At 37.8% G+C, this 23831-nt stretch overlaps 1 protein-coding gene across 7 annotated transcripts in view; it reads left to right on the top strand.

The window, feature by feature from the left end:
• Positions 1-23831, top strand: part of EYA3 (EYA transcriptional coactivator and phosphatase 3) — a 104012-nt gene that overhangs the window by 63646 nt on the left and 16535 nt on the right. For 6 of the 7 annotated variants that reach the window (XM_082614538.1, XM_082614539.1, XM_082614540.1 and 3 more), the window contains 7 exons: positions 1384-1521; positions 8236-8321; positions 11119-11302; positions 13772-13911; positions 17992-18075; positions 19497-19586; positions 21679-21737. In XM_082614538.1, the coding sequence (XP_082470664.1) occupies positions 1384-1521; positions 8236-8321; positions 11119-11302; positions 13772-13911; positions 17992-18075; positions 19497-19586; positions 21679-21737 (781 nt within the window). The remainder of the gene's footprint in view (positions 1-1383; positions 1522-8235; positions 8322-11118; positions 11303-13771; positions 13912-17991; positions 18076-19496; positions 19587-21678; positions 21738-23831) is intronic. The other variant, XM_082614542.1, reaches the window with a different exon arrangement.

The raw sequence follows: 23831 nt of genomic DNA, 5'->3' as shown, positions 1-23831 counted from the left end.
ATACCTATACATATATCCCCATATCTCCTCCCTACAGTGAGGTTTTTAATAGACTTTTGCATAGCCAAAATTATGACAAAAACTTGGGGTCTTCCCTGGCAGTCCAGTGGTTAAGACTCCATGCTCCCAATGCAGGGGGCATGGGTTCGATCCCCAGTTGGGGAACCAAGATCCCGCATGCTGCACAGCGTGGCCAAAAAAAAAAAAATTTTATGATAAAAACTCTTCACTCATAAAGGATATCCTTAGGCTGTCGTGTAGAGGCAAGCTTTTTTAATGGTTTCCTAGTTTACTGCAAATGAAAAAGGAGATACAGCCATAAACAGGAGATTGTCAAGAAGTGACAGATCACAGAGAAAAGACAAAGTGATACAAGAGCCTTCAAATTATAGAACTATAATTGAATTCTCCTTAGTACTAAGCAAATGTCTTCACATATTGCAGTAGCCTCTGAGGATGTTTCTGTAATGTACATAGCACAGTACAGTATAGATCTGAGAAAAGGTATGGTCACTATTTCCTCCCTGCTAAGAAGGCAGGAAAGGATATAAATATTTTTTAGAAAGATTGTCACTTAGGAGCATTGTGATAAAAATAAAAGTGAGTAGGTATGATGTCTTATTATATGTTCTAACAGGGAAAGATATGTCTCAGGTATGTGGAAAAGCAAATTGTGAACAGCATGTAACATCCCATTTTTATTAAAAAGAAGAAAAAAAAGATTAGTAAACAGAAGAAATCTGAGTGACTCTTATGCAAACTGTGAATAGCGGTTAAGTCTGGATGGTGGGATTATGTATGACTTTATTATTTCTAAAAATTAGAAATTATATTTCTGTTAATGTTTTTTAATTTATAAAAGTAAGCAGGTATGTCTTTCCTAATCAGAAGAAATAAAGGTAACAAAATAACCAGCTTAAGAAGGCAGAGAAGTATACATACATTTTAGAAAAATCTGGTGCTTGTTTAATGGGTAAGTGAATTTTAAACGTATGTGGAATGTCTCCTACCTAGACAATGCAGATAAATGATTTATCACTCTACAGGAATGTCAGGCACTCTACAACAATGCTAGGGTGTCAGTAGCCCTTTTTCTGAATGCTGATCAATTTTCCCCAACCATTGAAGTGAACTTACATACATACATATCACTATTGGGTTTTTGACAAGATTTTTGTTTCTATGGCCCCATTCCCCAATTCTTTGAAATTGTATTTGCTTGTGGTATATTACGAGTGGGAGATTCAATAATTTTCTCTTACAAGCAAATTTATTTTTGTTTTAAGATTTTGATTTTAAACCTACTGGCTGATATTTGAAAGCATAACCATGCTCCTCAGTTCCAGTGTTTTGTTTGTAATTGGTCCAATTTATCTGATTCAGGTGCATTGTGGCCAGGTATGAAACCTGAAAGTGGTTTAACTCAGACTCCATCTCCAAGTCAACACAGTGTTCTTACCTGCACTACAGGGTTAACCACAAGCCAGCCAAGCCCAGCACATTATTCTTATCCCATTCAAGGTAAACAGGCATGGTTGTGTGTGTTTTGTTTTTTTGTTTTTTTTTAATTGTTTTTTGTTTTTAATCTACCTGTATCTCCAAACATACTGGGTAATATAGGATATTTGCATTTGTGCATGCTTTTTGTGTTAGACAAACTAGAACCTAGGAGTGTGGTTCATAAGTAGTTTAAGCCTTTGACTGTGAACTGCTTAATAGAATTGAAGACTCCTCTTTTGCACGTTGGTGTCCAGAAAACCTGTCTAATTTTGTTCTAGTCTGTTCTCAGTGGCCTTTTGTCCTGTAAATGAGCAGAAGACTCCATGGGTTAGAGCTTTGCTGACTTCTTTTATGTGAAGTCCAAATAGAATGGAAAGTGAGATTGAGTGCTGCTTTGTGAGATGTGTGCTGCTTTTCTGCTGTGGTTTTGTTATACCTCCACCCCCATTTACTACTTCTTGGTGAGCTTTTCTCTTGTTCAAAAAATTCAGTGTTGTTTCTATTTTGTGATGCAAAGCATAGCATTAAAGCTTGGACTCTTAAACACCTCTGCCTTCCTGAGTTCTTCCTCTAAAAGGTTAGAATTATGGCAGGACTATTTGGAATGAAGACAGAGAAACTCAAAAGGCACTGTGGAGTTAATTCCCTTCCAAGTCCAATGCAGGGAATTTATCATTGCTCCAAATTGGGAATTAATGTTCATCTACTTGACTTCTCATCTGCCTCCTTTCTCCTGATTTCTCCCAGCTTTTAAATATTATTCCTTATGAAACCAGTCCTAGGTAGTCTTAAAATATAAACTTTGACGATGAAAAACTGTTTTGATGTAGATTATATTAAACGAAATATTTTGATTTTTAGTATTAACTGTTTTCAATAAAATGATTGAGGACTACTTTTTCTTAGTCTCTTGGGAACAACTGGTTACTACATTCCTAAGACCTTGCTCTGAGCTACCTTTATCTCTTATTGTTTACGAAGTCTCCTCTTAATTATTTTCCCTTCTTTTTATGTTTGTCCCCTCCCCCTTCTTTCTTTCTAAAATGGGAACAAACCAGGAGGAAAAAAACTCAAGAGCATGACTTTGTCTTCTCCTCTATCCCCTTTCATTTTTATAAAGTGTTCCTCTACTTTGGTAGGCTTTGGGGTCCAACTACAGGCAAATCTAGTAGCCAAGTCCCTCCTAAACTGATACATCTCTGATGACTACACCTAGGTCATGAAAGAAAAGCAATGAGTTCTCTTCCTTTATATTAATAATCGTCTCCCAAGGTGTTGAACCACCGCTCGTCTGTACCTGTACCTTGAATTTGAGGAACCTGATAGCTGTGCTTACTTCTCCCTCTTTATAAAACAAGAGGAACCACCTTTTGGGGGTCTTTTAAGATCCATTGCTTTAAAAAAGTCATGAAGCTGTGCTTTCAACCTCATTTGCCACTATCCTAATTTCTTACCTTTTAGTACATTTTTTCCCTTTAGGTCAATTAACCCAATTTCCTCCATTGTGCTAATAATGATCATTGTTGGTATTTGTTAAGTGCATATTATGTGCTTAGCATTATTTTAGCAGAGATAGGTGTTACTCATGTAATCACAACACACCTATGAGGGAAGTACTGTCATTAATCTCATTTTACAGATTTGGCACATAAGACACACAGTAAATAAGCCAAGGATGTAAGCTGGGCAGCCTGACCCCAGCCCAAGGGTGTAATGTTTATGATTTTCAATGTAGAGGTCATGGTATCAATATCATCTCCCATAATTGAGAACCTATACTTGCAAGTATTTAAATTCATTTCCCTTCCCTACCCAATAGGTTAACCTATTGGCCCATTATATTGCCATTAGAACTTTGGCAAAGGGTAGAAATTAAGGCAGAAATTAACCATCAAGTTATCAATTTTTGCCATTTATTCTGAGAAAAAGTTGGTAGAAAGCAAGTGGTAACAATTGGCTAAAAGGAAATATGGGTATTACTGGCACATTTGAATCACCTGGATTCTCCTGTATCAGTATCACTCTCCTCACCCCCACTTTTCATTTCCTTTAGCACAGATAATTAATGTCAGCTCTCCAGGGCTTCATCTTCCCCCCGTCTAAATACCCAGTCATTCCACGGAATAAAAACAAGGAGCATTGGGCTCCCCTGGTGGCACACTGGTTGCGAGTCCGCCTGCGGATGCAGGGGACACGGGTTCATGCCCCCGTCCGGGAAGATCCCACATGCCGCGGAATGGCTGGGCCCGTGAGCCATGGCCGCTGAGCCTGCGCGTCTGGAGCCTGTGCTCCGCAATGGGAGAGACCACAGCAGTGAGAGGCACGCGTACCGCAAAAAGAAACAAACAAGGAGCATTGTAATGATTTTTTTTTTTAAGTGGTCAAAACAGCAGTGTCCTCTCATCCCCTCCAGAAGCTTTCAACAATTGACAATAGCCCATCTTCCCGGGGGAAGTTAGGGAAATTACAGTAAATTCCACTTCTGACTTGATCAGCTCTGATCAAAACCTTTTCTTTAGTTTATACTTTAATGCTCATGAAAACCCTTTGATTAGATAGATCTGGCTTCTTTATATCAACCTTTTTCTAGAGTGTCTGACTGTGTGGCCCAATCTCTGGTTATTTTCTTCAATTGAGATGATTTAAATAATTAAAATTCAAGTAGCAAAATTAATTTCAGAAATTTCAGAATTAATTTTAACCCAAACTTGAATTTCAGTGAATGTCTTTGGGCTCAAGAGTCTTTCATTGACTAGGAGATTTGTTTTGTATTTTAATAGACTTTATTTTTTATTATAGTTTTAGATTTGTAGAAAAATTGAGCAGATGATACAGAGAGTTATATATCCCCCTACCCTGCACACAGTTTCCCCTATTATTAACATCTCACATTAGAATGGAACATTTGTTATGATTAGTGAACCAATATTAGTACATTATTATTAATTAAATCCTAGGTTTATTTAGATTTCCTTAGTTTTTACCTGATGTCCTTTTTCTGTTCCAGGATCCCATCCAGGACACCACATTTCATTTGATTGTCATGGTTCCTTAGGATTCTCTTGACTGCAGTTTTTCACACTTTGCTTGTTTTTGATGACCTTGACATGCTATTCATGAATCCCACGAGTATTTATTGAGCTTTACCTATTGTAGGCCGGGTGCCTTGCTAGACGTTGGAGGTGATGAATAAGGTAGTAAGATTCTGCCTTCATGGAGCTTACAGACTAGGAGGGGAGGCAGAAAACAAACAAGCAAATAAAGAAATAGGTTTTGAAAAGTGCTTTGAGAGGAAAAAAGAATTGGTTGTTGTGACTGGGAAAACAAGAAAGGAATTAGTTCTAATAGAGGAGTCCAGAGAGAGTCTCTCTGGGAGTAGACATGCTGAGAAGGAATGATCATGCTGGAGGGCAAGAGGGACAGACCAGGGAGAGCAACAATTCAGGCAGGGAGAGCAACATTGCAAAGGTCCTTGAGTGAGAAAGAGTCTCTCTTGTTTTGAGTAACTCGAAAGCTGGGTGAGCATGGGTGGTAGAGAAACATTCATAAAATTAGAGAGGTGGGTAGAAACTAAATCTTGCACCAACTTCTGTGTGCCATTAACCCTTGGGTTTACCCTCCAGCTTTGGGGCAATGTCACTTAATTCAACTGTGCCTCTCACAGTTCTATAACCACAGTCTTCTGATTAAAGCTATCTCTGTATCCTGACTGTTTCAGGTGGATCTCTAGTGGGGCATGGTTCTCCGAAGCTTTGTCTATGATTTCACAGCTCTGTTGCAAAACAGGAGTGGGAACTATCGGAAAACAATTGGCCATGCCATTGGCATTTGGAGAGCTAACAGTCTTTAAATATATGTATCAATAGGAGTTACCCCTTGAGTTTTATTTTATCCTCTAAATTTATTTTTGTTGCATATTTTATTGCTGCTGCTTTTGTTTTTTAAATCTGCAGTTGAAGTTGTTGTTTTTGAGACCTAGATGTATATTTATGTAGGATGATCATTGCTTTTTTTTTTGAGGTGCCTGGCTTTTTAGTCATAGTTGTTCAGGGGGTACAGCACGTAGTGATTGTGTATATTTTAAAGTGAGTTTAGCTTGGGTTCACTGCTGGTTACAAGAGCCTAAATAAATACTGTTTATGTAATTATCATCTAACTTTCATCACTAGAATTTAAACGCCATGAGGGCAGGGACTTTGTCTTGTTCACTACTCTACTCGTCAGTGGCTGGAACCGTTTCTGGGCACATAGTAGACCCTGGTTTGATGAACAAATGAATGAATGAATAACATGTTAGAAATGATTTGATTGAGTTGGAGAAAGAACTGTTATTGAGCCCTATAACTTTTCTAGGTTAGCAGACCAACATTTCCTGTAATAGAAGCCACTATTGCCGAGAGGAATTTGTGATTTTTAGTACTGTACTTGTTAAAAACTTGGTATCAACAACTAGCTAATCAAGTCATTAAACTTCCTGTCAGGGATAATTAAGAGTATGTGGCCAGTTGTTTGTAGGGTCTACCTTTTTACCTCCAGCCCAATTCTGTAAGTGATCTGAAAATTGTTAAATTTCTAAAACTACCTTGTCAGTCAGAGCACCTTTTTCCCCATGTGTGCAGATATCAGATGTGAATGAGTTGTACCTCTAACCGTTTATAAATCATTAAGAAGGTAGAACAGAATTAAAGGTAAATGGGAGGAAAAGAGGAGTATACGCTAGGATTAGGGCTAAAGAAAAATTGATCTAGAAATGGAGTTTTCTGGGAGAGATAAACTTAAGAGATTAAATACTTCATTTTCTTTCCCACATTAAATCACCTGTGTTTAGCCAGCAGGCCTGCCTAGCATAATGTACTGGTAATAGAATCTGGAATGTACTCAAAATTCCTTTCCCACAAGAATAATTAAAAACTACTTGTAGAGTCATTTAGCTTACATAGAATGATTTCTTAGGACTTCCCCCTTAGGGGAAAAAATATTGATGGGAAGAAAATATCATCTATAAATTATAAAATCTGTTTCATTTAGGTGTTGGGTTTAAGAAAGTAAACAAGAATCCTTTAGTTTACCTGGGGGGAGGAGTACTGTAGAAAAGAAAATCTCCCTGGATAGTGATGAAATCTGATCCCTAGCTCAGCCACTGACTCTGAGGAAAGAAAGGGCACTGGATGAAGAATTGGGAGATCACAGTTGTCATTTTGACTATCTACCTTTAACACCATGACTGTGGACAAATTACTCTAACTCTTCTTTGTCCCAAGTTCTTCTGAAAGCTAGCAGTAGCTGATCCTTATATCTAATTTACCTCAGTCTCTTCTAGACTTTCTTCTAAGCAGAGTACCCTTGGGGAAAGGGATAAAAATTCCCTATGATTTTGACCAGTCCTCTCAAGTTTCTGCTGCATTTGTTCACCTGCACTATTCTTTTTCTTTTCTTTTTTTTAAATATTTATTTATTTATTTATTTATTTTTGGCTGTGTTGGGTCTTCGTTGCCGTGCGCGGGCTTTTCTCTAGTTGTGAGCGGGGGCTACTCTTCATTGCAGTGTGCGGGCTTGTCATTGCGGTGGCTTCTCTTGTTGCAGAGCATGGGCTCTAGGTGCACGGGCTTCAGTAGTTGTGGCTCACAGGCTCTAGAGCACATGCTCAGTAGTTGTAGCACATGGGCTTAGGTGCTCTGTGGCACGTGGGATCTTCCCGGACCAGGGCTCGAACCCGTGTCCCACGCATTGGCAGGTGGATTCCTTAACCACTGCGCCACCAGGGAAGTCCCACCTGCACTATTCTTAATGGAGGTTTTCCTAATAACTTTTCCTCTAGAGGACTTTGTCGCCAATGGGATAGGTAGTCAGATAGTGTGGTCTACCTGATGGTGAGCCTTTATGGTGTGTGTGACTGCAGTAGAAACCATGTATAAGTATGCTTATGATGAGCAAAAGAGAGGAGTTCAAGAGCAGTACCTCACAATTTCACCTACATTGTCAACCTGAAAAATGTCACTGTGACAAATACTAGTCACTGAGGATTTTATTAAAACCCTGGTGGAATCTGTGATAGAAGGGTGTGAAAAAAACCCAAATTTCTTGTCCTGAGACAGGCAGCCTAAGTAGCTTATGAAGTAAATTTTTCCCTGGCCAGAATAATATTGAATATTTTCCAAATTTTTCCAGGCTTATGGGTGAAATCATTAAATGCCAGAACATGGTGTTTGTTGAAGCAACTCCAAGCACTTTAGAATTTGGAGAACTACATCAGTTTCTCAGAGTAATTGTGTTGCGCCAGGAAAGGCATAATTTGGGGCAAGTGACAGTAAATATCACAGTGTAGGACTTAACACGTGGATTTACCAGAGTTCTTGTTGTTTCTACTGGTGTCAATAGGTCACACTGCAGGTGAGTTATTTTTCAGCTGCCAGAGAAGATGGACTGGAGTGATTAGGTTTAGGTTCTGATTTCACTGGTGTCATTAGTATGAACCAGTGCATTGTGTTGTATCCTTCTAGGACTTCAGTAGGAATAGTTGAAGACTCAAGTTGAAACAAAAATGTGTGAACTGTTTTATTTCTAATCAAGTCTAAATTAAGGTATGGCATGCAAAAGAGCAAAACCAGTATATAGTATTTATTTCCTTTGCCAATGTTCTTTATCTCCTTATAGATCTGTTTACTTAGGACAGAATATATTTTCAGTTTCATTTAGGCGTTTTCATAATATCTTTTAACACTTTCAATCTTATAGCTTCAAGCACAAATGCCAGCCTGATATCCACTTCATCTACTATTGCCAATATTCCGGCAGCAGCAGTTTCCAGCATCTCAAACCAGGTACGGTGCTGCTTTTGTTCCTCCTGTTGATATGGTTCATCTAGCTAGCTCTTCCTCTCTTCTTTCCATTATCAGTTTGCCAATCTAAGAAACAACCAGTATGGACTGTGGAGAGCCCTTTTTCTGGATGCCCTCAGGACTGAGACCTTGGATGGTTTCTCAGGCTACTACCCAGTTTCTCTCATTCCATTGCTAAGACTATGAATGATATTATATCTGCTCCTTTATCTACTGTGTGTGTGTCTGTCTCTTACCCTGCTGCTACAAGAATGTAAGCTCTGTGAGGGTAGGGATTTATTTTTCTATTTTGTTCAGTTATTTGTTCTGAGAGTTCAGAAAAATGCCTAGTACTCACATTGAAGGCACATAATAAATGTTTGTGGAAATATTACTTTGACTTTTTTTTACTTAGCCACTCATTTCTTTGTGAATTGGTTTGGTCTTGATCACTATTCTACTAACTCTGTATGTTTAGATCACTGGTAACATCTTCAGTGTTTTAGGGTTTTTTTGGTTTTGTTGTTATGTTTTTGTTTGCTGTTTTCTCTGCAGCAATTAGTATTATCAACCACTGCCTCCATGGATCTTTTTTTGTGGCTGCAGTTAACATGGCTATTCTGGTTCAGTTTTTATGTTTTGACTGTTTTTGCATTTGTTCATTCTTTTAGTCCACAAGTATTTATCGAGTTCCTGCTGTGTACCTGGAATTCTTCAGGGTAACATCTCTCTCCCTTTGCATATCCTGTCTTCTGTCATGGACAATCTCTATTTAGTTTTCCACATGTTTATTATTTCATCCCCAGGAATGTTTAACCACATTCACAATGTCCATTTACTTCTTCCAAAATGAAGATTCTAGTCCTGACCTCATGATATCTACAGGCTTCCTGCTGATTGATGGGCTTTTTTTTTTTAATATCCTAAGTTGACCATATCTAAAACCAGCCTTTCATTCCACCCTTTCTTCCGTTTCCCTGTCCTCCAAAAGTAATACCACTTTTTCCTATGGCTTCTCAATTCTTGTCAGTTATACTATTTTTTAATATACCTAGGCCTAAAACCAGACCAGTCATCATCAATTTTTTTTTTTTCCTTACCCAGCCCTAATCCAGCCATTTCTGGAATTCTTTCCTGCTTTTTCTTTTTCTTTTTTATTTTTTGGCTGTGTCACATGGCATATAGAATCTTAGTTCCCTGACCAGGGATCTAACCTGTGCCCCCTACAGTGGAAGCGTGGAGTCTTAACCACTGGACTGCCAGGGAAGTCCCTGCTTTTTCATTTTTGCTGTCATTTCCCATGGTTTAGCTTTTTCCTCTTTAATCGTGAGTTAACTATTCATCTCATCTTTAATTTTTCACCATGCCTGTACATTTTCTAAAACACTATCTGATTAATTTTCTTTAAGTGCCACATTTTATCCTGTCACTCACTTGCTCAGAATCTTTTCATATTTTTGTTTATTTGAATTTGATGATCCCCATTTCCTGCTCCCACACAAACTATACACCACTGCCTAAAGAATCCAATCCAATCCTTAACCAGTCATTCAGGCCTACAGAGATTCTTTGTTTCATCCAGACTCAACATCTCTGGCCCCTTAATAAAACCTTTCCAGGGCCTGTTCATTTTCCTATCCCCTGTGCTTCTTTGTCTCAGAAAGCTCTCTGTCACAGTCTGCAGTGATAGTTGTCTTCCTCTGTATTTTACTCATTTGACATACAGTTTATTGCTAATTTGTTGGAAATGGTTTTTGGTCTTCTATCCTGCTAGATTTTTAACTCCCATGTACCAACACATACACACACACACTCACACTGTGAATTATATTTTGCTTATGGTAGATGCTCAGTGTTCTTTATAAATAATTGGTCTGATCAGTTAGCTTCTTCCTACTTGTCACCAATATCAGTTATCAGTGGAATTTTTTTAAGGTGTGTATTTGAGCTGTGCATCATACCCATTTTTTACAGCTTTTTAAAGGTGTAATTGACATACAGTAAATTGCACAGATTTAAATTGTATGATTTGATAAGTTTTGTTATGTATGTGCCCGTGAAACTACCAAAAGTTCCCTTCAAATATTTTAAAGAAACTTTATTTTTAAAGAAAACTTGATTATTTAAAAAAAAGAGAGGGGACTGCCCTGGTGATCAGTGGTTAAGACTCCATGCTCCCAATGCATGGAGCCCAGGTTCGATTCCTGGTCAGGGAACTAGATCCCGCATGCTGCAACTAAAGATCCAGCATGCCACAACTAAGACCCTGCACAGCCAAATAAATAAATAAATAAATATTTTTAAAGAGAGAGAGAGAGAGATACTCAGTTTTTAAACTGGGAAACTTTAATGTAGGATATTTGCTTTTTTGTTTAAGCTCATCTGTCCTTAAAAGCACTATCATGTAGTGCAGTGTTTTATAAACTTCTTAAAGAGTAGACTCTTTCCTTCAAAAATTCTATGCAGAAATTCTGTACATAAAGTAGAAAAAAAAAAGGCTGGTATAGTAGAAAAGGGACATCGTGTGTACAGTGCATGGGACACTTTGCTCTCAGCCTTAACCTCATTCCAAAGACAGTCCCTGAGGCGTGTCCTCTTGACTCTTAGGTTTCCACAGAATGCATTTTGAAAATCATTGGTTTAGGTGGAAGACTATATAGGTTAGGTAAGTAAGAAGTCGGGTTAATGTTTTAGGGAAATAATTATGAAAAAGAGGGACATGAAAGTCTCTTGTGTTGAAATTAATGTTATGCTCTGGCTAAGTGGCTTATTTTCCTCCCTTATTCCCTTTGACCTACAGGACTATCCCACCTATACTATCCTTGGTCAAAGTCAGTACCAGGCTTGCTACCCCAGCTCCAGCTTTGGAGTCACAGGCCAGACTAACAGTGATGCTGAGAGTACCACCTTAGCAGCAGCCACATACCAGACGGAGAAGCCTAGTGTCATGGTACCTGCTCCTGCAGCACAGAGACTTTCCTCTGGTAAGCTCTACATTTGGCTTAAGGGCATTTCATCCAACAGGTGATGGTGAAGATTATTTTGTTCTGGTCTAAGTCACTGTTACCATGCGATTAGCCTTCCTTCTCAGGTGAGGAGTATTTAAACACTGTAACCAGACAACGATGAGTCGTTGGCAGACTGAATATAATACCTGATGCTGTGAACAGAAAAGTACCAAGAATGAAAAGACTTTATTTATGACTCCCACTCCACCCTCCCTGTAGCTATAATATGCTTGTCATAGAGAACTTCAGAATCTTAGCACATTTTATAAAAGCTGGAGGACTCCAGTTTCAGTCTGTGCATAACTGACTTCTGGTTAGGCCTCAGAACAGTAGTTCTTAACTTTTTCTGTGTCATGGATCCCTTTAAGATTCTGAAGAAAGGTATGGTTCTTTTTCCCCAAAGAAATACATAAAATTTAACCTACAAATATAAACCTCTAGCTTTGAAATGGATCAATGAATTATGATGTCCAGATTAAAAAATCCTGACATAGGGCTTCCCTGGTGGTGCAGTGGTTGAGAATCTGCCTGCTAATGCAGGGGACACGGGTTTGACCCCTGGTCTGGGAGGATTCCATATGCCACGGAGCAACTAGGCCCATGAGCCACAACTACTGAGCCTGCGCATCTGGAGCCTGTGCTCCACAACAAGAGAGGCCGCGATAGTGAGAGGCCCGTGCACCGCGATGAAGAGTGGCCCCCACTTGCCACACAACTAGAGAAAGCCCTCGCACAGAAACGAAGACCCAACACAGCAAAAATAAATAAATTAATTAATTAAAAAACCCAAAGGACTAGTCTTTAAAAAAAAAAAATCCTGACATAAAGACTTTATGCACACATTCAGTAAACATATGCACATACTTTTTATCCCTATTTTTCATGAAAATTTGGTGGTTCGCTGTCACATCATGTAACTTGGGGAAGGACTGTTTATCGTTAACACTGATGCATTTTTAAAAACAGTGGTCTGGGCTTCCCTGGTGGCGCAGTGGTTGAGAGTCCGCCTGCCGATGCATGGGGACATGGGTTCGTGCCCCGGTCCGGGAAGATCCCACATGCCGCGGAGCGGCTGGGCCCGTGAGCCATGGCCACTGAGCCTGCGCGTCCGGAGCCTGTGCTCCGCAACGGGAGAGACCACAACAGTGAAAGGCCCGCGTACCGCAAAAAAAACAAAAAAACAAAAAAACAGTGGTCTACATCAACTAATGCAGTTTTCTGTGCGTCTTGCCTCTACTGGTCTTCTAGATAAATGGACAAATGGTTGCTGCTTCGAACCTACATAACTTTGAAATCATTACATGTGTTGATGCCTTAGTTTTGAATTCATTTCTCTAAATATCTTTGTTCTTCATAACAATTTAAACTTTTTAATAATGGAGAGTTTCAAACAGTGGCAGAAGTTGTCAGAATGGTATAATGAACCCTTATATATCTGTCATCCAACTTCAGCAATTAACAACTCATAGGCAATCTTGTTTCAACTATACTTCATCCAATTCCCTCCTCAAATTCCAGGTATCATATTTATTTATAATGCTTGATAACATAACCACAATGCCATTATCCCATCTAAAATATTCAACAATAATTCCTTAATAACATAAAATACCAAAGCGTATCCATATTTCTAGTTTTCTCATAAATGTTAGGAGTTTTGTTTTTCTTTTTACAGTTTGTTTAAAATAAGATCCAAGTAAGGTCCATACATTGTGACTGGTGGATATTTTGTTTTAACCTATAAATTCCCCTGTCTCTTTTTATTTCTGACTGTAATTTATTTGTTGAAGAAACAATCAATAGATTGTTTGTCCCATACCATTTCTCAGTCTAAATTTCGCCAATTATAACCTTAGAGGGTAGTTTACTGCAGCCCACTGCCTTCTGTGTTTTATTTAAAGTGGTAAATGGATCTAGAGCAGTGGTTTTTCAGCTAGAGGTGGTTTTGTGCCCCCTGCCTCCACCCCCAGGCCCCCACATCCAGGGATATTTGGCAATGTATGGACACATTTTTGGTTGTCACACTGGGAAGGGGGTGCTGCTGGCATCTAGTGGGTAGAGGCCAAGAATGCTGCTTAACCAAACATCCTACAATGCACAGGACGTTCCTTCACAACAAAAATTATCTGGTCCAAAAAGGTCAATTGTGCCAAGTTGAGAAACCCTGATCTAGAAGCTTGATCAGGTTCAGGTTTAATTTTTTTTTTTGGCAAAATGACTTTATAGATGTGTTCTTCCATTGGGAGGCAGGCATATAAATTCTAGTTATAACTCTCTTCATGATGTTTGGTCTGCATTTCCAAATTGCTTAAGTAAAGTTAGGTTTTCCAGCCTTTATCCCTGCAACATGATTCTTAAGGGCAGAGAACCTGCTGACCATTCTGCTCTGGTTCTTATAGCCTGTGACTACACTGGCAACACCGGTGTCTCACTTTTCCTTTCCAGGAGACCCTTCTACAAGCCCACCTTTGACCCAGACTACACCAAGTAAAGATGCTGATGACCAGTCCAGGAAAAACATGACTGGCAAGAACCGGGGCAAGAGGAAAGCTGATGCCAGCTCTTCCCAGGACAGTGAATTAGAAGTATGGAAAGAAACTCATTTGAGTTGCAACCTTTTTTTTCCCTCATTTCTTAAATTTATCAAATATATATCTGAAACTCATGAGATTATGTGGTTCTATATTGTATAACCTATAATTCCTGAGCAAGAGAAAATGAATTGGCCAAGTGAAAAGAGAAATGTAAAAACACATTACTCTATGCCCATATCTTACCATATCACTTTCAGATCCTTTTCACCAAGAGCATTGAAAAAGCTTTTTTGAATTTAGGTAGCCAGGTCACTTTTTAAGGGAAAGAACAAACTGTTTTCTGTATTCCAGAGGAGAACAGAAAGAATAATGCATCATATTCAGAAAGCAAAGGGTGTCACAAGTAATATACTGTTCTCCATTTAAAAACCTCCAAGTAAAATGAGAGGAATAAAGTGCTTTAGGCCAAGTTTCTGTGAAACATGCAACCAGATCTGGTAACTTATTAATGAGATTGGCTCTCACTTATTCTGTAGTTTAAACACTATAGGAATTTATTATGGGCATACATTTGGCTTCATTATTAAAAGACTAGAAAGTCATACAAAATTCTAATAATGGAGTTTTGATATTAATCCTTTTGTTTTCTTTCTTCAATTTTTCTATAATGTGATCATTTAATAAGAGGGAAAAGCCATATTTAAAAATGAGTCCATTGACAGGTGTTCAGAAGACATAGGTAAATTGAGGCTATGTTTGAAACCTCTCTTCCCTTTTGTTACTGGGGGCGGCGGGGAGGGCAGGAGGAGAAAGAAAGAAAATCTAAAGACCTGATATATTTCTTGGAAAAAACGGAGAACTCACTCATTTTTTAAATTGTGGTAAGGTATATATAATATAAAATTTACCATTTTTTAAGTGTGCAATTTTAAGTACATTCACAGTGTTGTTTGTTACTGCTATCTGTTTCCAGAAGTTTTTCATGATCGCAAACAAAAACTCTGCACCCATTAAGCAATAATTCCCTATTCTCCCCTCCTATTAGTCCCTGGTAACCTCTGTTCTACTTTCTGTCACTATAAATTTGCCTATTCTAGATAGTTCATATAAGTGGAATCATATAAAATCTATCCTTTTGTGTCAGGCTTACTTCACTTAGCATAACGTTTTCAAGGTTCATCCATGCTGTAGCATATATCAGAACTTCATTCCTTTTTATGGCTGAATAATTCCATTGTGTATATATATCACATTTTGTTTATCCATTTTCATCTGTGATGAACACTTGGGGTTTTTTCACCTTTGAGCTATTGTGAATAATGCTGCTATAACACTGCTGTACAGGTATCTCTTTGAGTCCCTCTTTTCAATTATTTGAAAAAGTATAAACCTAGGAGTAGAATTGCGGGATCATATGGTAGTTCTATGTTCGGCTTTTGAGGAGCCACCAAAATGTTTTCCAAATGACTACACCATTTTACATTCCTACCAGCAATGTACCAGGGTCCCAGTTATTTCCCATTTTTTGCATAATCCATCCTAATGGGTGTGAAGTGGTGTCTCATTGTGGTTTTGATTTGCATTTCCTTAATGATTAATAATGTTGAATATCTTTTCATGTGTGTATTGGCCATTTGTCTGTTTTATTTGAAGTAATGTCCAGATCCTTTGCCCATTTTTAAATTGGGTTGTTTGTTCTGTTGTTGTTGAATGTTAGGAATTCTTTATATATTCTAGATATTAATCCCCTATCAGATATATGACATGCAGATATTTTCTATGGATTGTGTTTTCACTCTTGATAGTATCCTTTGATGCTTAAAAGTTTTAAATTTTGATAAAGTTCTTTTCTTTTATTGCTTGTGCTTTTGGTGTTATATTTAAGGAAACAAGATTATGAAGATATTCACCTGTGTTTTCTTCTAAGCATTTTATTGTTTCGGCTCTTAAATTTAGGTCTTTGATCCATATTGAGTTAATTTTTGTACATAGTGTGAAGTAGGGATCTAATTTCATTCTTTTGCACATGGATATTCAGTTTTCCCAGGACCTTGTTTTGAAAACAGTTTCCTTTCCCCATTGAATGGTCTTGGTATGCTTGGCAAAAAAAAAAAAAAAAAAAAAAAAAAAAAAAATATATATATATATATATATATATATATATATAAAAAAGCATTTATTTCTGGGCTCTTTCATCTATTCCATTGGTCTGTATATCTATCCTTATGCTAGTACCACACTGTCTTGATTACTGTGGCTTTGTAGTAAGTTTTGAAATCAGGAAGTGTGAGTCTTCCAACTTTGTTCTTTTTCAAGATTATTTTGGCTCTTCAGGGTCCCTTGAGATTTCATACAAATTTTAGGATGAGTTTTTCTGTTTCTTTAAAAAACACTGTTGGGATTTTGATAGGGATTGTATTGTATTTGTAGATCACATTGGGTAGTATTGTCATCTTAACAATATTAAGTTTTATATTCATGAACATGGAATGTCTTTACATTTATTTAGGTGTGTCCTCTTTGATTTCCTTCAGTGATGTTTTATAGTTTTCAGTGTACAAGTCCGAACTGTTAAATTCATTCCTAAATATTTTATTATTTTTGATGCTGTTGTGTTTTAAATTCCTCTTAGAATTATTCATTGCAAACTTATAGAAATACAGCTGATTTCTGAATTCATTTATTAGCTCTCAACAATTTTTTGTGGATTCTTCAGGGTTTTCTATGTATAAGATCATGTCATCTGTGAACAGAGGTAATTTTACTTCTTCCTTTCCAGTTTGGGTACTTTTTTCCCCCTTTCCTTGCCAGTTTATTCTGGCTAGAATTTCCAGTACCATTTGAATAGAAGTGGTGAAAACAGGCATACTTCTCTTATTCCTAATCTCAGGGGTAACGCTTTCAATTCCCCACCATTGAGTATGATATTAGCTGTAGGTTTTTCATATACGTCCTTTATCATAGTGAGGAAGTTGTTAGTTTATTGAGTGTTTTTATCATGAAAGTGTGTTGAATTTTGTCAAGTGCTTTTTCTGCATCAATTGAGATGACCATGTGGGTTTTTTCCTGTATTCTGTTAATGCAGTATATTACATTGATTTTTCTATGTTGAACCATTCTTGCATTCTGGGAACAAATCCCACTTGGTCATGATTTATAATTCTTTAAATATGCTGCTGAATATTGTTTGCCACTATTTTGTTGAGGTTTTTGCATCACTGTTCATAGGAGAATTGGTCTGCAGTTTTCTGGCAGTGTCTTTGTTTTCAGTATCAGGGTAATGCTGGCTTCATAGAGTGAGTTAGGAAGTGTTCCCTCCTCTTCAATTTTTTTGGAAGATCTTAATGATTGGTGTTAATTCTTTAAGTGTTTGGTAGAATTCAGCAGTGAAGCCATCTGGTCCTGGGCTTTTCTTTCTTGGGATGTTTTTTATTATTGATTCAACCTTCTCCAGTTAAAGATCTGTTCAGATTTTCTGTTTCTTTTTGAGTCAGTTTTGGCACATTGTGAATTTCTAGGAATTTGTTCATTCCATCTAGATTATTTGTTGGTGTATAACTCTTCATAGTATTTTCTTATAATCCTTTTTATTTCTGTAAAATTGGTAATAATGTCCCTCTTTTATTAATGATTTTAGTAATTTATGTCTTCTCTCTTTTTTCTTAGCCAGTCTAGCTAAAAGTTGTCAATTTTGTAGATCTCTTCAAAGAACCGACTTCTGGTTTTGTTGATTTTCTCTATTTTTTTCCTACCCTCTGCTTTATCTGTCTCTTCTAACCTTTATTATTTCCTTCCTTCTACTGGCTTTTTCTGGCAATTTAAATTGTGCAGTTTGGTTTTTGATTGAGATCTTCTTTTTTAAGGTACACATTTGGAGCTATAAATTCCCTTCTTAGCATTGTTTTCACAGCATCCCATAAATTTCAGTATGTTGTTTTTGGTTTTCATTCATCTCAAGGTATTTTCTAATTTCACTTATTTCTTTTTTATCCATTGGTTGCTTAAGATTATTGTTTAATTTTCACAGATGTGTGAATTTTCCAGTTTTCCTTCTGTTATTGATTTCTTGTCTCATTCCATTATGATTAAAAAAGATGCTCACTCATTTTTTAAAATATTTTCCTCACTCAGCGGGTATTTCTGTGGGACTTAGATGAAACCATCATCATCTTCCACTCCCTTCTTACTGGATCCTATGCCCAGAAGTATGGAAAGGTAATTTGAGTCTTTCTTCCTTTGTTGTAACTGTCCCTCTCCTGACTATGTGTGCAGGTAACCAAAATCACTGTCTCTGTTATCTCCATCTTACCCTGTTGACCTTTCACCTTTCACATAAAACTTCACCCGATGGCTTATACCAGGCAGACTACATGGTCAGGCAGAGCTGATGATAAAGGTAGAGACTAGACTTGGGACCAGTACTGAAAGCTGAAGTTGTTGGAGAGCGGTATTTTGCAAAGACTAAGTATGGGACTGAGGCTCAAAACAGAGTGGAGTCTCAGGATTATCTACTCCAAAGACTAGTCTGTTATCCCTATGTCACATATAACAGCCCAAACTGAGCATTCCATTTAGCTGAGAATATACCAGATCTGTACATTTAAAATATAAAATATCTTTCTAAAATAGATTATATACCCTCTTAGGAACTTCCCTGGTGGTCCAGTGGGTAAGACTCCACGCTCCCAATGCAGGGGGCCCGGGTTCAATCCCTGGTTGGGGAACTAGATCTTGCACGCCTGCCGCAACTGAAGAGTCTGCATGCCGCAACTAAGAGCTGGCACAGTCTAAATTAATTAATTAATCTTTTTTAAAAACCTTAAAATAAAATAAGATAGATTATATACCTTCTTAAATGAAATACACCAAGCAGAATTTAAGTTTAGTCATCAGTATTAACATCAGTTTTGATAGAGGGATGAGCTGTTTTTGAGGTAGTGGCTGTATATTTCTGTACTAAATTACCTCCAGGCTCCTATTTTTTAGTTTCTATGAATAAATTTTATAAAAATATCAGCCTCCTTTGCTTTCCTACTTTTACTGCTCCTAATTATTTCTTATTGTCACCAATGTTTCCGTTAGAAGTACTTTCCCATAGGCTTTTAGTATCTAGACTGGCAAGCTGACATAAGCTCATATACTATATAACAAGTCTGGTAATGAGAATATATAAAATAAGAGCATACTGCCTCTAAGGGAAGGTCTGATAGTTCATTTTAAAGCTATGTGCATTGGTTTTCCTGCAAATATTTCTTTACTGATTTCCTGGTTGTTGAGATTGTCAGATTACTGACTTCTGGTGTTGTACTGTGAGGTGGCGGGGGACGATAATGGGTGTTATAAGAGCAATATTTCAGTGATAGAATTTCTCCTGAAACGGAATTTCTCCAAAAAATAAGTGTTTTTTTTAAAGTGGGTTGTTTTCTAGAAACTAAAGTCCTAAAGTCCTGAAATGTTTAACTTTGCACAATCCCAGATTCTATAACTGTGAATGAAATTGCGTCAGTAGTAGTGAGAAGCACTGTTGTGAGCCAGTGTTGTTTTTGCCTTGACCCAAACTATTTTGAAACATTTAAAGATAAGAACCAATGCTGTGAGGGCCAAGTCAAGCAAATTATTCTCTTATTGTCTTTCAGGACCCAACAGTAGTGATTGGCTCAGGTTTAACAATGGAAGAAATGATTTTTGAAGTGGCTGACACGCATCTATTTTTCAATGACTTAGAGGTAAGCATTTTAAATTGTTTCTGCACTTCAGTGAAACACTTTGTTCAATAACTATTTATTGAGCCTGTGCTTTTTGTATTTAGAGGAAATGTGGTTAGACAGGGTAGGTATGGAGAGGCCAGCTCAGCACTTGGGTGTACATAGTCTTGAAGAAATAGTGCCTTGGTTAGGTCACCACAGTCTTAGTTCTGGGCTTCAGTTTTATTGGCTCAAAAACTTGATTTTTGTTAGCCTATTTGGAAGTGATCTAGCTCTAGGGGCAGTGCCACCCCATCAGGCAAAACACTGATATATAAACCAACATTCCAATTTATTCAGCTATATTAAATAACATATAGAAGGTGGCTTTGATTATTTGTACTCTTGAATGTTTTTCAGTTTTACCTTCTTAAAAGATAGCCTCTTGATTTGTCAGATCTGTAGATGGCTACTGTAACTCATTGTATTTTATACGTGCTTATTGTCCATGAATAGGTTAGCCTTGATGTCAGATCATTTTATAGTTAGGTGGAGGGAAACCAGAAAACACTGAGAGCTTCTTGGTTAATTTTTTTGGTTTTGACATTTGAGTTCATCTTTGAGGTGAACATCGTGTAGTGGAAACAGCACAGGACTGGGAATCAGGAGACCAGACTGCAAGTACCAAGTTAGGAAAGTTATCTCCCCATTCTGGGCCTCCGTTAAGCTGTTACCATACACAACAAACTAGTAACAGTTGTTCTATCTCAGGATGGGAATGTGTTGCTGGAACACAGAGGTGGGAAGGAGCAGACTTGTCATTTAATGTCCTTTTGAATTTTGAACTGTGTACTACATATATTACCTAGTTTTTTAAATAGTGAAAGTTTTAAAGTAAATAAAATTTTAAAGTAAAATGAACATGAAGTAATCCTCTTTCTTTTAAAATACAGTCTAGTTCTACTCAACAGACAATTCTCCAACAAATTAAATTTAATAGGGCTCTAAACTTCCAACACTTTTGGGTAAGCTCCACAGTGCTTTAATCTTCCCTCAACTTCACATGTTGATAAGTTGGGACATTATAGTTTTATTCAGCAAACATTTATTGAAAACCTACTATGTGCCAGTAATTGTTGCCAAATTGTATTTGTAATGATTTTCTAGACATAGTCCTCACTCAGGACTGAAAGTTCTGTGAAGAATTTGACCTGAATGTGTTCCTGCCCCCCAGGTCAGTGGTTCTCAACTTTAGGGGGCATAAGAATCACCTGGGGAGCTTGTTAAAAATGAAGATTCTAGGACTTCACTCACAGAAATTCTGTTCAAAAATATGCATTTTTAAAAATCTTCCCCAGAGGATTCTGATGCAGGTGGACATCACGGCACCACCCTAGGTGGTGTCAGAGGAATGAATCTGTCAGTTAGGCAGTGGGTGGTGTTTTATGTCAGTAGTAGTGTGGGCTTAGAGGAAAAGAACCTTGGATTCAGATTAGAAGACCCAGGCTCCTTCTAGTTTCTTTCTACCACTCACTAGTTTTATGACCTTGGGCAAATCGTTTTACCTCACTTTTAGAATATGAGGAGATTGACTTAGATGACCTCTTCTAATTCCTAAATTTGAATTTACAAATTTCTGTTTCAGTCATTCTCAGTTTTGATACCACACGCACTCTACCAGCATCTGTTTCATCTGCAAAAATGTATTGAGTACATGCTATATAAGGGCACTGAACTAGACTAGAGGGGTACAAAGGAGATGTAAGGCATGGTCGTGCCATAAGAGGCCTACAATGTAATAGGACTTACAGTGTAGTGTAGGACATAGGCACACCTGACAGAGTAAGGGAGCTTGTGTTTATACCCATGGACTGTTGGAAAAATGAACTATTGCGATAAGAGCATAACTGAGGGTTGGGATGGTTAAGGAAGATTTCATGAAGACTGAGGAATGTAAATTAGGCCTTAAAAGAAGTTGAACAGCAAGGCGGGTGAGAGTAATCCTCCACACATAAGAGACCATAAGGTATTCCATCACCTCACCATTGTTTGTGGTATTTTTACAATATATTGTGGTGGTAATAGCACTTCTACGCCCTGGACTGAAATAATGTGTGGTTTTGTCTTTTAACAGGAGTGTGACCAGGTGCATGTGGAAGATGTGGCTTCTGATGACAATGGCCAAGACTTGAGGTGATAAAAACAATGATGTCTTAAACATCAGTACACCTGTTAGGCACAAGACACTGTCTAGGTTCAGAGGAAAACAAAGATGAATAAGACACAGCCCTAAAAGAGCTCACAATCTATTAGAGGAGATAGAAACAAACATAGTTAATGATGGCATGTAGTGTGAGAAGGTGACAATAGAAAATGTGACGGAACACAGAATAGAAAGTAATTCTGATGGGTGTGGGGAGCAGGTGGTGCCAACATTGGAATGGCCTTCTCAGCACAGTAGAATTTAAGTATGACCTTGATGAATGGGTAGCATGATGGAATGAGAAAAAAGCATTCCAAAGTAAAGGATATACTAGTTTCTCTTTGGCCAGATTTTCAGTCGGGAAAAGTGTGCTTCCAGATTGATTTGTTTTAGATACAAATAAGCATCAGGGATTTCACCAAGGAAGTTAATTGTGGGGGGTCTGATGGTGTCAGGAGTGACCCTATGGAAGACAATCTTAAACATTAATATCACAGTGAACGCTAAACGAAGGAGGTCTCAGTGGCAAAATGCTTGCTCGGTCACCTCCTTCCTCTCCTGGCTACTGTCTTCTAGCTCAGTAGTCTTAGCTAAGAATAATCCAAAAATTTATCTACCTTACATTTAAAGACCTTTAGAAAAAAAGTTGTCACATCTTTTCATGTTAATTTGTTTTAATGTTTATCCCTTTTCATAGGCAAAAAGTTTTTCCATGTGTCTACCCTAAAATTGTTTCCTCTGTGAATTCTCAAATCTAGAGCAGAACTGGACATATCACTTAGTAAGGACGTAACCCTTTGGTGCCGAGAAGGATAGAAAGGTTTCACTTCTGGGGCAGATTCAGTCGTGTATGCTTTGTCTTCCACAGCCTTGGAGGGCACCAGTCTTAAGAGATTTTACTCACCTTAGGAAAAAGCCTGGTCTGAAGCAGTTTACAATCCACTCTGAACCCTAGTATTTTTTTTTTCTCTTATGCATATGGCTAACTAGTAATTACCTGTCTTATGTCTTGGCAGCTTTATTTTCTTAAATATAGAATTTCACACTGAACTCTATTTCGACTTCTGATTGAACCAAGTTGTCTCTAATTCTGTCAGTCATTTGGAAATCTTGACTTAGGAAGTATTAATCCCTCCCAACCTGTTTAACTATAATAGTTGTCTATTGCTGTGTAACAAATTACCCCCAAATTTAGTAGCTTAAAACAGTTACCATTTATCATCTCATAGTTTCTGTAGGTCAGGAACTTGAAAGTGACTTAGCTGGGTAGTTCTGAATCAGAGTCTCTGAGATTGAAGTCAAGATAGCTGAAGCTAAAATCATCTGAAGGCTTGGTTGGAGCTGGAGGACCTGCTTCCATGTGTGGCTCATAGGAGGAGGCCTCAGTCCTCACTATGTGCCTCTTCATGGGGCAGCTTGAGTGTTCTCCTGTGACAGCTGACTTCTTTTAGAGCAGGTGCTGTAAGAGAAGCCTGGTCTCTAAAGTCCAACACCATCACTTCCACCACATTCTGTTTACGTTCAGATACAGTCCATACCTACAGGGAGCAAAGTTAGAGAGAAGAGTATCAAAGAATTTGTGGACATATTTTATAGCCACTGCAGTGACCCATGAACTTATTAAACCAGCCAACAGATCACTGAAGGAAAACATTCCCATTTTCTAACTATTATTAGAATTTGGGGTTAGCTCCTTCCATTATTTTTTCACGTTTCTCCTTTTTACATAGTTGCAATCGTCTGTGTGTGTGTGTGTGTGTGTGTGTACACAAAAGTTTTGTATTCTGGGTTTTTTTCACTGTAAGGTATTTTCTGTCATTAATGAAAAGATGGTCTGTCTGAAGCCAACCTCTAGGGGGTGCTGGTGCTTGAATTAGTCTTGCCTCGCTTGCTCTCCCTTTCCATCCTTTCTTTGATAGAAGTAATAGGGGTGAGATGGAGGACTGATGAAAAGATAGACTCTGACATACAGAGATTAAGAAAGAAGATTCTCAAAGCCTTGCTGTCAGATGCCAGGAATAGGACAGAGAATCAATCCCAGGTGGCATTCAACCAAAAACTCCATGCAGTATAGATTTTAATTT

This window comes from Mesoplodon mirus (assembly GCF_964341445.2).
Source record: "Mesoplodon mirus genome assembly, chromosome: 3".
Lineage (NCBI taxonomy): Eukaryota > Metazoa > Chordata > Mammalia > Artiodactyla > Ziphiidae > Mesoplodon > Mesoplodon mirus.
Note: the sequence above shows the minus strand (reverse complement) of the source record. Positions and strands in the feature narration are given on the sequence as shown.